At 43.5% G+C, this 15,719-nt stretch overlaps 1 protein-coding gene across 3 annotated transcripts in view; it reads left to right on the forward strand.

The window, feature by feature from the left end:
- Positions 1–445: 445 nt before the first annotated feature.
- Positions 446–15,719, forward strand: part of LOC124149729 (39S ribosomal protein L49, mitochondrial-like) — a 42,915-nt gene continuing 27,641 nt past the window's right edge. Inside the window, exons 1-2 of one of the 3 annotated variants that reach the window (XR_007223149.1) lie at positions 446–470; positions 13,897–15,147. Coding sequence is in view for 1 of the 3 variants with exons in the window: in XM_046521478.1 (XP_046377434.1) it covers positions 1,132–1,242 (111 nt within the window). In the remaining 2 variants the exon portion in view is untranslated. Of the gene's footprint in view, positions 471–1,090; positions 1,243–13,896; positions 15,148–15,719 lie in introns of those variants that run through there. The other 2 variants (XR_007223150.1, XM_046521478.1) reach the window with 2 other exon arrangements.

A 15,719-nucleotide genomic window follows, 5' to 3' on the forward strand; every position in this document is an offset into this window, starting at 1 on the left:
GTAAGTAATCGAGTCAGGACCAGACAACCCAGTGATATAACCAACCATCAACAAACTAACAGACCACCCAATCCCCTTTACTCGACTCAAACGACAAGCATTGGGAGTTGTATAGATTATTCTCCCCGAAATCCCCTGCGGGTTACACATGCAACTATAAATATATGCTTTCTTATCATGTAGGTGTGCATGGCAAAACAACTTATAGAAATAATTTAAGTCAGAGGCCATATAATAATATTTGGTCTCTGAAATGAGCGTATTCTCATTTATTTCCACTTTCGGAGCTAATGTCCATAAGGTCTTTCTTATTTGAATTATTCAATAAAACTGGAGACTTTTAAATACGTTTATAGAATATTGACAAGTTGCATTGTTGATTTGAAGAAAACTTTTCCGTGCATTTGGGTGAGAACACACCGGATCAAGGGATCCTGGCACGACTGAAGAATTTAACTCATGTCTGCGAAGTGAGTATTACAGCCAGTTACAACAGTTGAACAATAACAGAGCCCATATATGGTCTCTGAAAAATCAAACATGCGCAATTATGCAGTGCGTCACCTTTCTACTTTATTATGCTTTATACACTGGACAGTCGAAGATGGTTGACATGTGGCATATTTGCGATGACGCTAAGAAGTATATATATATTGACATTTTGTTTGTTATATAAATGCGAGATGAAATCTGTCATGCACATACATATATGTCATACATGTCACTCGTGCAAATAAGTGCATGTGTCGGAATAATGACCAGAGTTACGGCTGTTACGTCCAATTAATTTAAACGAAATCTATATGGCACCCTGAGAGGGTGCAGGCTAAAACGGCACCTCGGCAAAACGTCACCGAATTCATGGGCGAAAACGGCACCTCATTTGGCGAAAACGGCTGCTATTTGTAGTCACGTTCGTAATTGATAAATAATTATCCCTTTCCATTTTATAACTTTACCAAATGAGAAAAGTCGGCATGAAAACCGATTAAATATTATATTTATGCATTTTTATAAATTTGATCTAAGTCTATTTATGGTATGCCGTTTGCGTATTTGTGTGTGTCCTCGAAATGTGCTTTTCCGCGTCTAAGTTATACTTTTACACAGGTAGCCGCTTCCGGGGCAGATATGGCCATGGGTGCTGTGCCCACTTGGTGCCGATTTCAAATGCTTATGGGTAGATTGAAGAGTATTGCACTGAATAGGAGTAGTCGATATTTCAGTACTTCGGGTATCCAGGTAAAATTTTAACTGTTGAATAATCTTAAGCAGTTTCTTCATATTCATTTAAGAAACGTGTTGTCCTGTTTTCGTTCGCAACGCACGTGTGATGACGAGATATGTAATATTTATGCATTTTTATAAATTTTATCAGGATAATTTTGAAGATGAACATTATGTATTTTCATATGTATGTGGTTATGATGTATTTCATCCCGTAAATTACATTTGGAACCAACAAAGTAATCCGGCGGTTTCAAATGTTAAGTGGGGGCACGGGTGGCCCAGTCGTCTAAGGCGCCGCGATTCGATGCGCAGAGTTGCGTCCCTTGGGCACGCCAGAAACCCCTGATTGTGGGTTCCTCCCACATTAAGCTGACACGCCGCGATATAACTGGAATACTGTTAAAAGTTAAACCCAACTCACTCACTCACTCAAATGTTAAGTTTTGTTATGGGCATCAAGTACTCAATATTAAAACGTTTAATATCTATGGACCTAATTTTTAAGTTACAGTTACAGTCATTTTCCGCAGCACTCTTTGTTTCTTGTCCTATCTCACAGTTATGAGACCAACATGATGTCACTCTGAAATGCTTGACATCATGATAAGGACGACGTCATAATCCTTCACATGCATACTGAGGTTTACTCGGAAGTGTGGTACTGCAGCATTCATCGTATTGCGGGATTTTTGATTTCCGGTAGTTCACGTGGGACATGCATGCTAGCAGTGGTTTACTTATACAAATCAGTAACTAGGAAGTGCTCGCATCGTAAACAATTTCAATTTCTTCGGAATGTTCTGTCTACACACTGTAAGTAAGCATTTATTAACACGTGGATAGTAACTTCTGTTATCTTTTTAATGTTGCCTTACCCCCATCTATCGATTGACTACATTATAACCCGCAGTTTCCCAAATAAACTTCCTCTATCGAGGTGAACTAGACGGTCTGCATATTGATGATGACAGCATAGTGATGTAAATTGGAAAAAGCTCCAGCATAGTGATGTCCTTAGTCCAACCATTCTGCACCCACTCGTAAGGTCATCTGCCATTCGCCCATTTACCTATGAAAAAGGCTCCGAAACCATTGTTACCTGATGCGTCGGTAAACAAATGTGAATCCAATGAGTTGATCCACTCAGAATCTATAAATGCAGAAGTGCCATTGTGTTATTTGAAGAAATTGCTGCCATAAACTGAGGTCCTCGCGTATGCCTTGTGTTATCCTTATTCTGTGGTGAGGTTTTGACCCTCCTCGCTGTGTGTCAAAAAGGCACGACCAATCGGAATTGCTCTACATACAAAGTTAAGTTTTCCCACCAAGGACTGCAGGTTGTGAAATGTTGATTGTTTACTTATCCTGCATTACTCCTTAATGCATATTACTGCTTGTACTTGACCGAGAAAAGAGCTGTGTGAAGGTCTTTGCTTGAAGAAGTTGCTCCAACTAGCTGAGAGGCCAGCCAATCATGCAGCTCCCACGTGACCAAAGGAAGTGACGTCACAGATCCTCACATTTCTCTTGTCACTTGATGAGAGAAGACCTGTTTTTTGTTGTAACATAAACTGATTCAAACCCTAACGTGTTTGCTATCTGAGTTAAAGTTTTTTTTGTCTTTGTGTTGTGCCTACGGTTTGTATTTTGTACATTCTATGTTTGATAAACATGTGCATAAAGTTATTAGACACTTACTGGCATTTTCTCAAAGGAAAACATAACGCCAGGTGTCTTGTTGTTCCAAGTAGCCGTCTTGAATATTTTACGTAGCCAGCAGTTAGCTGGCGCCTATCTACACAGCACCCATGCAGACACCCGTGCCTCTGCCTCCGCCGCGTCAACCGACCTCAAAGACGCCTTCTACCTCTCCACTGTGAGTCCGCGGAGTGACGGCAGATCTTCTAGACAGGGTCATAGATCTAGGAGCCGCTCCCCGGTTCGCAGACGCTCCCCGGTTTGCAGACGCTCCAGTGGCTATTGATCCTCAGAGGCCGAATCCCACCTGGGTTTTGAAGTCGCAGACTAGCTGGCTGACACATTGGAGGCAATCGCTCCCTCGCCTGGCCTAGAGGTCGATAGCAAGACGGCCATCCCTGCGGACCCCACCTCGATCCCTCCTGACCCACTGATCAGAGACATGATCTCAGCTCTGGATGAGGACTGACTCCTTCCTTTAGGGCCCAACGTTCTCAGTCCACTCTCTTCTAGTTGCGGACCACGCTCACTCCTTAGATGAGGACATGCACCGCATGACGGGATCGAACCGCTCACCTCAGACCTCCGACAGCAAACTCGCCTACGTGGAAACTGAGATTTGCCACACGCTCAAACCTCTCTTACTGATGGCGGCGTCCTCCAGGGCTATACTGCAGGACTTATTGGAGGACATTTAGGGTTGTATCCTACCTCCAACGACAAGTGGAACAGATGCGCTCCCACATGCGCGCTGCTCTGATCGAACTCACTACCACTGGACGCCTTTGGTACCTTGCCTTGTCGAATTCGGACCCAGAGTTCAAGAGAGACCTTTTGCATCAACCTTGGTCTGGCTCTAACCTTTTTAATGGACAGATATCCAAGACACACTCCCAAGTATCAGCCTTCGCCCGTGATGAAACGGCTCTCAAGGCCCTGGCCAGGGTGTCACAGCCAGCCTTTGCTAGGGCGTCCCAGTCTGGTTCCTACCAGCCACGATGCAACACCCTCCAGACTCGGGGGCTCATCAGCCTGGATATCGTAGACACCTACCTACATGTCCCTATACATCCCGACGACTGGAAATTCCCTTGCTTCATCTTCATGGGAGTCAATTATCAATGGGTGGTCCTCCCATTTGGAATTTCTTTGGCCCCGTGTTCTCGATGGACAACATCACTGTTGTATGGTGCTTTCGGAACCAAGGAACGACTCATTCGACTTCGCTCCTTCAACAGACGTTCCGATTGTTTCACCTGGTGGATCATCTGGGGATTCAGTTCCAGGTCCACCACATCCCGGGCTGCCGAAACATCCTAGCGGATGCCCTATCTCGGCTAGGCAAAGTGGCTCCCACAGAGTGGAAACTTCACCCAGACGCCCTTCGCTCTTGTTTGTCGAGACCACGGTCTCCCCAACATAGACCTATTCGCCACCAGCCAGAACTACCATATCCCGACCTACATATCTCCGGTGCTTGGGCAGTTGACGCTTTAAGTGTCCTCTTGGAAGGACTAAAAGCTACGCTTTTCTGCCACCTGTACTCCTTCCCAAAGTTGTCCAGAAGATCAGATCGACACGGAACCTCGATCTGACGTTGGTCGCGTCCTGGTGGTTCGTCGACCTCAGAGAGCTGTCTGATGTCAACCCACTGCCACTCCCAGATTGGCCATATCTGCTGATCCACCTTCACAGCAGACAGCCACACCCAGGACCAGACAGGTTATGTTTTCACGTCTTGTCCATTTACAGAGAGCATTGAACGCCAAGGGCTACTCGGCCAGAGCGGCTAGGGCCATCACGAACTAAGAGCCCCTATGATGACAAGTGGGTGGCGATCTTTCGAGAGCACCAAGACCCCACATCTGCATCGCCTCAATTCCTGGCCGAGTTCATGCTCCATCTTCGTCACAAGCGTCAGCTCAAGGGCAGTGCCATCATGACCTACCTTGTGGCGCTCAACTCCGTCCTGGCAGTTCCAAAAGATTGACGCATGACGGAACTGCTCCGCTCATTCAGACTGGAAGACCAAAAGGCGAAGTTTCGTCCCCCATCTTGGGACCCGCCGAGAGACCCGCCTTTCGAGATGCTCGAAACGTCATCATTCTACAATCTGACGAAAAAGACTTCCTACTGGCACTCGCCACAGCAGCCTGTGTCAGTGAGCTACACGGGTCCTCTTTGAGCAGGGAGCACATGGAGCCTTGCATCTGGGCCTGTGCTGGGACTTCATTGCAAAGAATCAGCTCCCTGGCCAGCCCCGATAGATCGTTCGTCATCCCCCCCCAACCCCCCCTTTTCATCGATTGTGGGCGCGGAAGATGAACTAGAGCTCTGTCTATGTCCGGTTAGAGCGCTTTGTTGCTCCATCCGATGATCCAAGGAACGCCGTAGACAACGATGACGCCTCTTCGTACCAGTATCTGCGACCTCGTGAGCGGAAGTCAGCCGCAACACGATCTCCATCTGGCTATGAGCCATCATCTTCCAGGCCTATGAGGCCGTGGGATTGGACACCCCAAGCTCCAACAACCCGCATGAGACCTGGGCGGTCGCCTCCACCATAGCGCTACACAGCAACTGCTCTCTACGCGCCATCTTGGAGGGATGTTTCTGGCGATCCAACAGTCTTTGCCAGTCACTACCTGCGAGACGTCGCATTGAAGGATGTGCAAGGTACGCACAGCTTTGGTCCGTTAGCAGTGGCCCAGCAGGTCACCACTACTACATGTCATTGACTATGCCTCCCCTGGCGTCAGCCCTTGAATAGAAGGTTCATGCCTCATTTGCATACGGCTCGGTACTCCAGTTTCGACCTAACCAAGCGTTATTGTCAGGCTGCGCAGTACCAGGACACAACGCATACCTGACTCTTCCCTTCCATGTAAATGGTCATCCAGGCTGACCATACAACCGAAGACAGGCTGAGGGAAACAGAGTTTCCCATACATGGAGTGGTCACCTGATGCTGACCACACAGCCGAGCACGGGCTGAGGGAATTGGAGGTTCCCATACATGGAGTGGTCACCCGAAGCCGACCACACAGCCGAGGACAGGCTGAGGGAATTGGAGGTTCCCATACATGGAGTGGTCACCTGATGCCGACCACACAGCCAAGATTGGCTAGGGAACAGAGTCTGGAAATAAAAGATGAAAGTCCACATCTGAAGGTATGCCCACCTCTGGTTCCGTCCGCTTAAAGGGGAAGTGTACACGCAAAAATCACTTTCTTTCTTTTTCTAAACAAAACGCAATTTTAGAATTAATTAGTATCTGTGTTTGAAAATATACACTCATTTTTTTTCACAGTGAAAGTAGGGAGCTCACAATAGTGTGAAAATGATATGCCGTTATGAGGCCTTCGTTTTTCGAGCTAAACAGGCCTGAGTTATCCCCCTTAGATTATGACGTAATTGGTGCCAATTCAACTGGGTCCCTGTCTATTCTCAACGCAAAAGATATCAAGTACCAGTTTGCGGTAAAACAACATGGCCTACGACACTCTCCGGCGCAGTGGTGACTCAGCATAACACTATGCTGGCTGGCATCTGAGACGCTAGAATCACACACCTAGACCTACACCACGTGAAGCGGCTCTAACAAAGCATGATGACGTCATAATGTTTATCAATTGGCACCAATGACGTCATATTGCAAGGGGCATAAGCCATGGTGTTTTTGTTGTGGAAATAGAACACTTGGTAAATGTGAAAAATATAAATCGTTTTAATGCGAAAAATATGTTAATTAATTGTGATATTTTTATATTTTTGTATATGACACTTCTAGGTTAACACTTTTAATGTGGAAAAAGTACAAGAAAAATAGGTTAATTTCCGTGTGAACTTGCCCTTTAAGATGCATTAAGGAGTAATGCAGGTTAAGTAAAAAATCTAGTAAAAACCTAGATATTTTTTATATTTGTATATTTATCCTGCATTACTGCATCTAGAGAGACCAACCCATCACAGATCTACCTCGCCACGATGCCTTCCGATGTTTCGGACTTCAGAGTAATGTGAGAATCGATGACATCACTTCCTTTGGTCACGTGGGAGCTGTGTGATGGGCCGGCCTTTTAGCTAGTTGGAGCAACTTCTTCAAGCAAAGACCCTTCACACAGCTCTTTTCTCGGTCAAGAACAAGCAGTAATATGCATTAAGGAGTAATGCAGGATAAGTATACAAATATAAAAATATCTAGGATTTTACTAGCTTTCTTCATAAAAGGTGATAAAAGAGCATCTATTTCCTGAGTAAGCAGAACAACCTTGTCCATCGGTATGCTAATTTGCGCTTTGACTGTGTCGATTGTTATACCCAGGAAGGTCATGTTTATTGTAGCACCGTTTTGTTCTTTGCGACGGGAACGCCCATGTTTGGTAATAACTCCAGGGAGGACTCGAGAGCTTGTTGACACTTATCTGAGGCTAGTGCTGCCAATGCAAAATCATCCAAATAATGTTGTATGTTATCATTTTTGGTGTATTTCCTGAAGACATTTGTCAAAGTAGAAATTATGTTTGAATTGTATGCCCAGAAATTTAAAGTCATCTGGTCGTATAGGTATGAGGCGAAATGCAGATTTAATATCAAATTTTGCCATGTATGCACCCTTGCCTATTCCTTGTATCGTGGATAGCACCTGGTCAAAGTTTATGTACTTGACTGTTGACACATCGTGTGATATGTAGCTGTTTACAGACTCTCCCTCAGGGTATGACAGATGGTGAATAAGTCTGAACGTTTGCTGAACTTGTTTATTATTTTGATTTGACTTCTTCGGAACGAGACCGATTGGAGAAACTATCATATCGTGAAATGGTGGTGCTGTAAATGGACCTGCAATTCTACCTAGATCAATTTCAATTGTTTGGATGTTGTTGGGCGGATTTTGAATTGTATGCCGTTCTAGGACCCGGTGGACCCGTATACTGTAGTGGAAAACCTTGAGAAAAACCTTCCGATAAAATCATATCATCTGCTGCGTAGAAAGGAGTGTAAATACTGAGCCAATGTGACAATACACGCATACTAATGGGTGTTGGTGCTAGGCCTTGAGTTGGTATTGTTTGCGTTGGGTTTTTTAACGCCCCCTTTTTGACGAAAGCATGTGTGTGCGCCGTGTACAGTGCTGTCACATGTGATGCATTTGTGTGCATATCGGCAGAAAGACCTTGTACACCCCAATTTGTTAACATCCCAGCATTTTGGGTTGCTACCGGTATTTGCACTACCCGTGTTAGCAATGTTGTTGCGGTTGGTGGTAGTGGTGTTGTTTGTGACGTGTGCGTGTGCTGCTTGTTGATTTGGAAGTATATGTTGTAACCAGAAATGGCCATCTATTGCCAACCAGGAGCGAGACGGGTCGCGTTGCATCGTTTGTTGGAAACTATGGTCATATTGCAACCATGAATCTCTGCCGAGCCAAATAGCAGCTCCCCTGATTGTTTCGATGTAGGTAAGCAGATCCTTTATCTTGTCCAGGTGTTTTTCTGTGTATACCCTCATGTAGACGTTAAACGCCGATATCCATGCGCCAATGCCTAATGGACGCGTTTGTTGTTGTTGGGTTTTAAATTGCTGTTACCTGGGACGCCGAGCGCCAATGTAAATGACGACATCTCTTGAGGTGTCTGATTTTGGGCCGATATTAGTTGTTTGAGCTCAATGAATTCCCCGTTGTGTATTTTTTCCCGTAGTTGCTGTGAAACATGTTATCTGATGTGTTCTGCTCTGACGTTAAACTGTAGACAGGGTGTATTTGTTGCGGGTATGCCAAACATGGTTGAATCGTTTAAATTCATAGTTGCGAGAGGATTGAGTGTTTGTGCTTGTTGTTGGGACGGATGCATGTTATGCATGTTTAGGGTGCTTTCGGATCCTTCTCTGTTTGTTTGCGAGTGTTCGCGTGCAAATGTGCTAATGTTTACATGCCCTTATTGCTTGAAAACCTATCCCGAGTCGGCGCTAATGTTTACATGCCCTTATTGCTTGAAAACCTATCCCGAGTCGGCGTCTGAATGCGTTCAGGCATATGCATGTCCCCGTTTGTGAGTGTGCTGTTAGCAAGCATTGCCTTATTTGTGTGTGTTATGGTAGGAAGCACTGTTGTAGCCAAGTTTGTATTATGCATAATATTGCGCGAATTAATACAAACCAAATCGCTATCCAACTGACCTGCTGTGTTTTGGGGTACTCTGTCTCCCCGCTGATCGATCCTGTGCCAGTTGGCGCCTCCACCTCTGCTCCAACCACATAATTTCTTCTAACTTCTGGCTTTTGGACCCTTTACCAGTTGGTGGGCCAGTGCCGCTTTCCTTTTAGGAGGCATCCATCATACACCAAACATACGAATGAGGTGAGGTGAAATCGCTAAACCCTGGATGCGTTGTGTTGTTAGGATGACTTGACGGTTGGGAGTGAAAATAGTGACGTCATGAGACCAAGGGTAGTGACATCATGGGAGAAATGACGTATGGTTGCCATGGGGAGTATTTTAGCGGGTATTGTGAGAGGATAATGTTCGTAAACAAATGGTGGAAAATGGTAAATGGGAATAGTTACTTGTATTTATTATGCGGAGCTGACCATAAACCGATTTAGCGAAATAATGCTAAATCATACTAATTATTACAAATACTGAATTTTGTCCCGTTTTTGTCCAAATCGGGCCTCCATACACAACTTTTCCTCTATACAGTGATACACTGGAGGTCTCTCCCTTGTCAAACTAAGATTCAAGGCTCGGGTCTCACTTGACGCAACTAATATAAATAATTAACTTTTATCGGTAAAATATGCATAGTTAGATAAAATAAATTACATTTGTGTCTATCAGGACACGCATCATCATAAATGTTAGTGAGTGCATTTTATTCTGTTTTGTGTACATAACAAGAACTATGATACATGTACCCTGGGTTGCAGGCTACTCCCAACTTTCGGACACTGAATTTCCTCTGACCAGCTTAAATGAATTTCACAGTTTTCTGTTGTTGCTTTTTTCATCCTAAGGTTACCTACAAGGGAACTTTTCACCTTGCAAATTTGCCTGCGTGTGTAAATGTGTATGTACAATTATGAGTATAGCATACAGCATGTACATGTATGTATTGCTTTTGCAAATATGAAATTCAGTTCATATGCTGCGAAAACAGCAACAACCCTTATTTTTCAAGCAAATTCCATATGATACAATAATTACTACACCGTTCTTGTCATCCATGTTTCATGGTACAAACCTTACACCAGTGTATTTGTTGTTATTTACTTGATGCTTGTTAATGACTTTATTATTAGTATAGGTAATGATGGTTCTGGCTCACTTCCACTAGAGCCAGATTCATATACCTATACCACCACTACAGGGGGAATTTATTATGTCAAAATGATGATGCAATTCAACGATTGTCATGAAAATATTCTCTATTATTTTTATTCATACGTATACCATTATTTTGAACAAAGTGATATTCAACATTTTTACTAAGTTCTTCGTTCATATTAATAGGCGACCAGACTATATACTCTTCTTTGTAATTGGAAAGAAACAATTGATGACCGTATTTGGTTGGTTTGATATCACTGATATAATATATACCTTGTGGTAATTCTCTCCATTTGATAATTTTGTCCCTGAGCATAAATGCTTCGATAGCTTTTTAGAGTTCTTCCTTTGTTGGTTTGTAATTTTCCATTATTTTATACTTATGTAAGCATTCGTTTTAATGAATGTATGATTTTTTATGCTGTACGATCTAATGATAGGAAGTAATCTGTTTTTAATCTCCAACAAGTTCTTTGGTTTTGGCACGGAATAATTGACACGCTTGTTGTCTGCCCTGTTCTATGAACTTATTTTTCTCGTCTTCGCTAATACCACTGGTCTTACGAGAATTTAATTGAATCTCCTGCTTCATTGCGTTGTATTTGGTGAGTTCTGACAACACTAAACGAAACTCCTCCTCGGATATCTTACAATTGCTGTTGAAATATGATCCTCAATGCTGTTTAACTTTGCTTTACGCGAGTATCCGAATATTATCATGTTTTAATGCTTTCTTTTGCAACTTATGAGTTCAGATAGCTTGGCTATATTATTGATGAGTTCTCCGCGCATTGTTTGCATTGCCTTGTCAAGACCTCGTAATTCCCTAATACTGAACTCCGAGGATGGTACACTGGCCGTGGAATTATCGTAGTAGGTATCCAAGATTTCTCAGAGTCCGTCCGAGGCCAGCTTCGAGCTTTCTTCCAAATTATCTATGTTACCGAGTTCATCACTCACAGTCCGAAGAACATTGGTAGTCTTCGCAGAAAGTTTTTCTCATGAGTAGTCTACAAAACCTAATTCATTACGAACAATGTTGATGCCATGTTTACTGGCTATCGTAGACAAAGCTAGGGGGTTACGAGTACGAGAATTCATAAGATCAATATCTGGAGAGCCACTCAGTCGCAATATTCCTTAACTATCTATCGTAAACTTTGAATAGTCACGACCTATAGGAGTTTCATTTAAGGCATCGTAATAATCATTAACGGTTGATTGCAAAAGTTCATCGATAAGTTTCATGCCACCAAGGCTGGTTTCATCAGAACCCTCTTCGATTGTACTACTATCAGTTATGTTATCTAGATTACCGGTAATATCATCCATTTTTATATTAAACATAAGGTTACATAATTTCAATATAACAATGTCTTGGCAATACGGACGCAAGTTAACCCACAACGTAGACTTCGGGATCCATTAGGGGTCAAAGCAATTCGTCAGTCTGTAACTATAACTAATAACCTGAGTACCATTGATCAGAATCAAACACTTCTGGTTCTCTTTCCTAATCTCGGCGCACACGATGTGTTAGTTCTAAGAACTGCACCACTATCAATTACAATTAGTTTGAATTCTGCCGACACTAGCAGAGAGCTCGTTTAGAACATAGGTCGTGCAATTGTTAAGAAAATCTCGATTAAAATTAGCGGTAATGAAGTTTTTAGTATTGATGACAGCGATGTATATTTCTGTTACCGGTACATGGATCTCTGGAGAACGGCTGAAGAACGGGAAAACTTACAATGCCAAGGTATTTGTTATCAGAACACTTTGAGACTGCGTGTAGGTGCTGATAGTGTTAATAATTCCGTCGTAGAAGGCCGTTGCTGATGCATTAGGTAACCGATTCTATATTCTGCTAGACTTTGAATTACTAGTTAGTCACATGCCCTTTTATCAAGCATCCCTAGGTGATAGGTTAGAATATGAACTCACTTTTAATGACTACCACAGAGTTATCAAAGCTACTGAAGATCCTAGTAGCTATTCTATTGAAAATATCTCACTGGAGTATGATATGATAACAGATCCTGATTTAGCCAGACAAATTCGCAACCAGTATACCGGAAGTTTAGCCATTTTGTACAATTGCGTGCTTCGCCACTGAAAGATCACCAGGAACAAAAGTGATACGACGATAGATCTTTGAAGGGTATTTTAATGTTGTTCGAGGACCCCTCTGAAGCATTTGCAAGAGATACCGAGGCGTTCTACAATTCTAAGATAACAAAAGTAGAATTGACTATCGAGGGCGTGACTAATCAACTATATAGTCAAGGCATGGGAGCATATCAACAGTGGGATGAGATTAAAAAACTCTATAAAACGAAGCCCAGAAGTTAACACGGTCGTGAAAGATCTGTCTCTCGGGGGTGTATCGATGGCTGAATTCCTTACAACGAAGTATGCACTCTGGCTCGACATGCGAACAACGGATGATGACCAACTACACGGCAGTTGGAGGAGAATAGAAAATTCTAGCGAGGGTGTTACTATACAGATAACGAAGCACCAGGAAGCGGCTGGTAAATTAAACATATACTTGTACGTGATTATGGACGTGCAACTTAATATACAGAATGGACGATTCGTGCAAGCAATCTATTAATAATCTTTTCCCTAAAGAACCGCACTGCGCTATCATCTGCTGGCAAACTGGGTGTGGAAAAACAGCTTTTATTCTAGATATTTTACAAAGTCATTATCGGGATGTTTTCGCCCATATTATCATTCTGTGCCCGACTATAAGCATTAATATAACATACCTATCGAGAGATTGGGTAATGAATGATCGCGGGGTGTACAGAGTTGATCCGGGCGATCATTTACAAGACTGTTTACGAGTATGTCATGAAAAATACAAAGAAGAATCAACCCTTTTCATAATAGACGACTGCAGTGCGAGTAAAGGACTTACCAAAACGAAAGATATTTCATATTTAGCATTCTCCGGTCGGCATACTCAGCAAAGTGTTTGGGTACTTACACAAAAATACAATTTTTTTAACTTATCCTGCATTACTCAGTATTGCATTTACTGCTGTCTTTGACAGAGAGACGAACTGTGTGAGATCCATCTGCTGAAGAAAGTTGTTTCCATCTGTCCAGGAAGCAGCGCCCCCTCCCACACAGTCGGCATGTGACCTGGAAGACATGACTTCAAGTCAAAACACATAACTGCTTTGTCAGCCACACGGAACGGACGTATACTGTATCCCTCATGGAAATATTAAAGCTTTATCTGATCCTGACTTTCTATCGTTTACTACGACAAAAGTCTGCTGTGTTATTTATTGTATTTGGTTTGTTACCTTTGACTTCATTCTATTGTTAATTGGTAACGTTTCTCGCTCGTGTTGTGGCTCTCATCACGGTATTTCCGAGCGTATTGTTTCCCGCCATTTTGGTTTTCCCGCCATTTTTCCCCGCCCTTTTGCGATTCACTACGTGTTTTGTGTTTTGAATTCGATCTGTGGTTGGAGTTTTACATGAAATTTAATGTTTGTATTTGGCGTGTTCAAGCGTAATTGTTTGCTCTTATAAACTTTGTAACAGAATAAGTTATGTTGAGTTACATTATGTTTCACATTGTGTGTTTACACATCGTTATGCTTTTGCTTCAATTCCAGTATGTCTCGCTGCACTAACTGCAGCGGGAATAAATCTGGACGGGACCCCCACCCCTGCTGCCTGGACTGTACAACCCCGTGTACCCTCATAGAGCAGTGCAGATACTGTAGTCCCGTCGCCAGTTTCCTTCACTGCCTACCTACGAGTGTCTCGGAAACGTTTCACTCAACATGTGCGTCGACACTCCAACATGCCATCCAACATAGAGTCTGCCTCCCATGGCTCGACATACGACCGTTCACGGTCTCCTACACCACCCTTACCGTCGCCTGCTTCGACCTCTTCGTCTGCAGCATCACCCGTAACGAGTTTCCTGTCTCTTCTACCATCTACATCGACAATTCCAGCGCCGCCGATGTATCCGGCACCTCTGATGACTCCGACGCCTCTGACTCTGGCGTCTCTGATGACTACGGCGCCTCTGATGTATCTGGCGCCTCTACCTCCAGTGCCTCTGACTACTTCGGCGCCTTTGACTTGTGCGGCGCCACCTACGTATGGACATGCCCTCCTGTCATTGTTTATAGATCCATCTTGGATGCAAGCTTGGATGCAGTCATTGTTTACGCAAGCTACTCCCGCCTCAGTGGCGGCCCCGACTACAGATACTTCAATTCCTGCGGGCCCCTCTCTTCGGGTGCTCATCGGTCTCGATCGTCGTACACCTCGTCGCCTCCGACTCCTTCTCGGCACTCATCCAAGTCAGCTCGATCCCGTCGCCGTTCTCGTAGTCGCTCACCCGTACATAGACGTCGACGTTGTTCCTCCTCATCGGAAGGATCATTTCGACCCGATTATGACCCTCCATCTCCCTAGATTGATACACACTTGGGCCTATCACAGGTTGCTGATTGGCTAGCGGACCGTTTGACCTCCGTCGCTCCCTCCCCGGGCTCCGATGTCGACAAAAAATCGACGATTTGGTCTAACCCGACTTCGCTTCCACCCGACCCAATAGGGGGTGTAAGTAGGTCACGGGACTACGCGAGACCTAACGTTATTTAGTACTTCCGGTGACAAACAACGTCTTGCAGCAATGGCGGCAGCAGTGTCACGTCGGGCAGGGCCCGGCAAATCATATTTGGAAAACGCAGGTGTAACTTAAAAAAACATGACACTGTCACAGTCATTAAAACACTCGAGATGGGGAACATGAATAGCAAGTGTTGGCTTGTCAAAGCAGTTGCAGTGTTGTCAAGACGTCCTATGGTTGATGTCAAACTGGCCGCTACCCATTCATAAATATTGAGGTAAGTTTTCACTTTTTGCACACTTCTGATCAGATGGTATAACTGTCAGTGTTGATAAGGCAATACTGATCGGTTTATCATCACACGTACAATGGTGATGGCGTTGAAAAATGAGCATAAAGCATTGTTCTGAAGGTATTTGCAATATGCCCTCGGTTTGTGCACCATACAATGTTATGGCAAATTTCCATTACATCTATCCTGAGCCTTTTCCAATAATAAATGTTCGGCTCTGATAGGGAACGTCACAGAATTATATTTGTAGGTCCAGGTGAGATGACAAAACTATAGTCATATTTAAAGAAGGTCTATCAAGTGCATGTTGGCAACGCAATTTTTGTCAATACTTAATGTTGTGCAAGGAGACTTATGGGGGTGCCTGTGTTAATAAATAAGGATATGTGCCAATATCACGATGATAATTTTATGTGCACTGAAAAATCAGGTTTTATTCACACACAAAAATATTAATCTAATTTGTAAATAATGATGATTAAATCCTTGCAGTGTTTGTTATAAAGATTTGTATGATGTGAATAGACTTGACCATTACAACCCCATTTAGCATTTGT

This window comes from Haliotis rufescens, unplaced genomic scaffold, assembly GCF_023055435.1.
Source record: "Haliotis rufescens isolate VD_foot unplaced genomic scaffold, xgHalRufe1.0.p SCAF_3, whole genome shotgun sequence".
Lineage (NCBI taxonomy): Eukaryota > Metazoa > Mollusca > Gastropoda > Lepetellida > Haliotidae > Haliotis > Haliotis rufescens.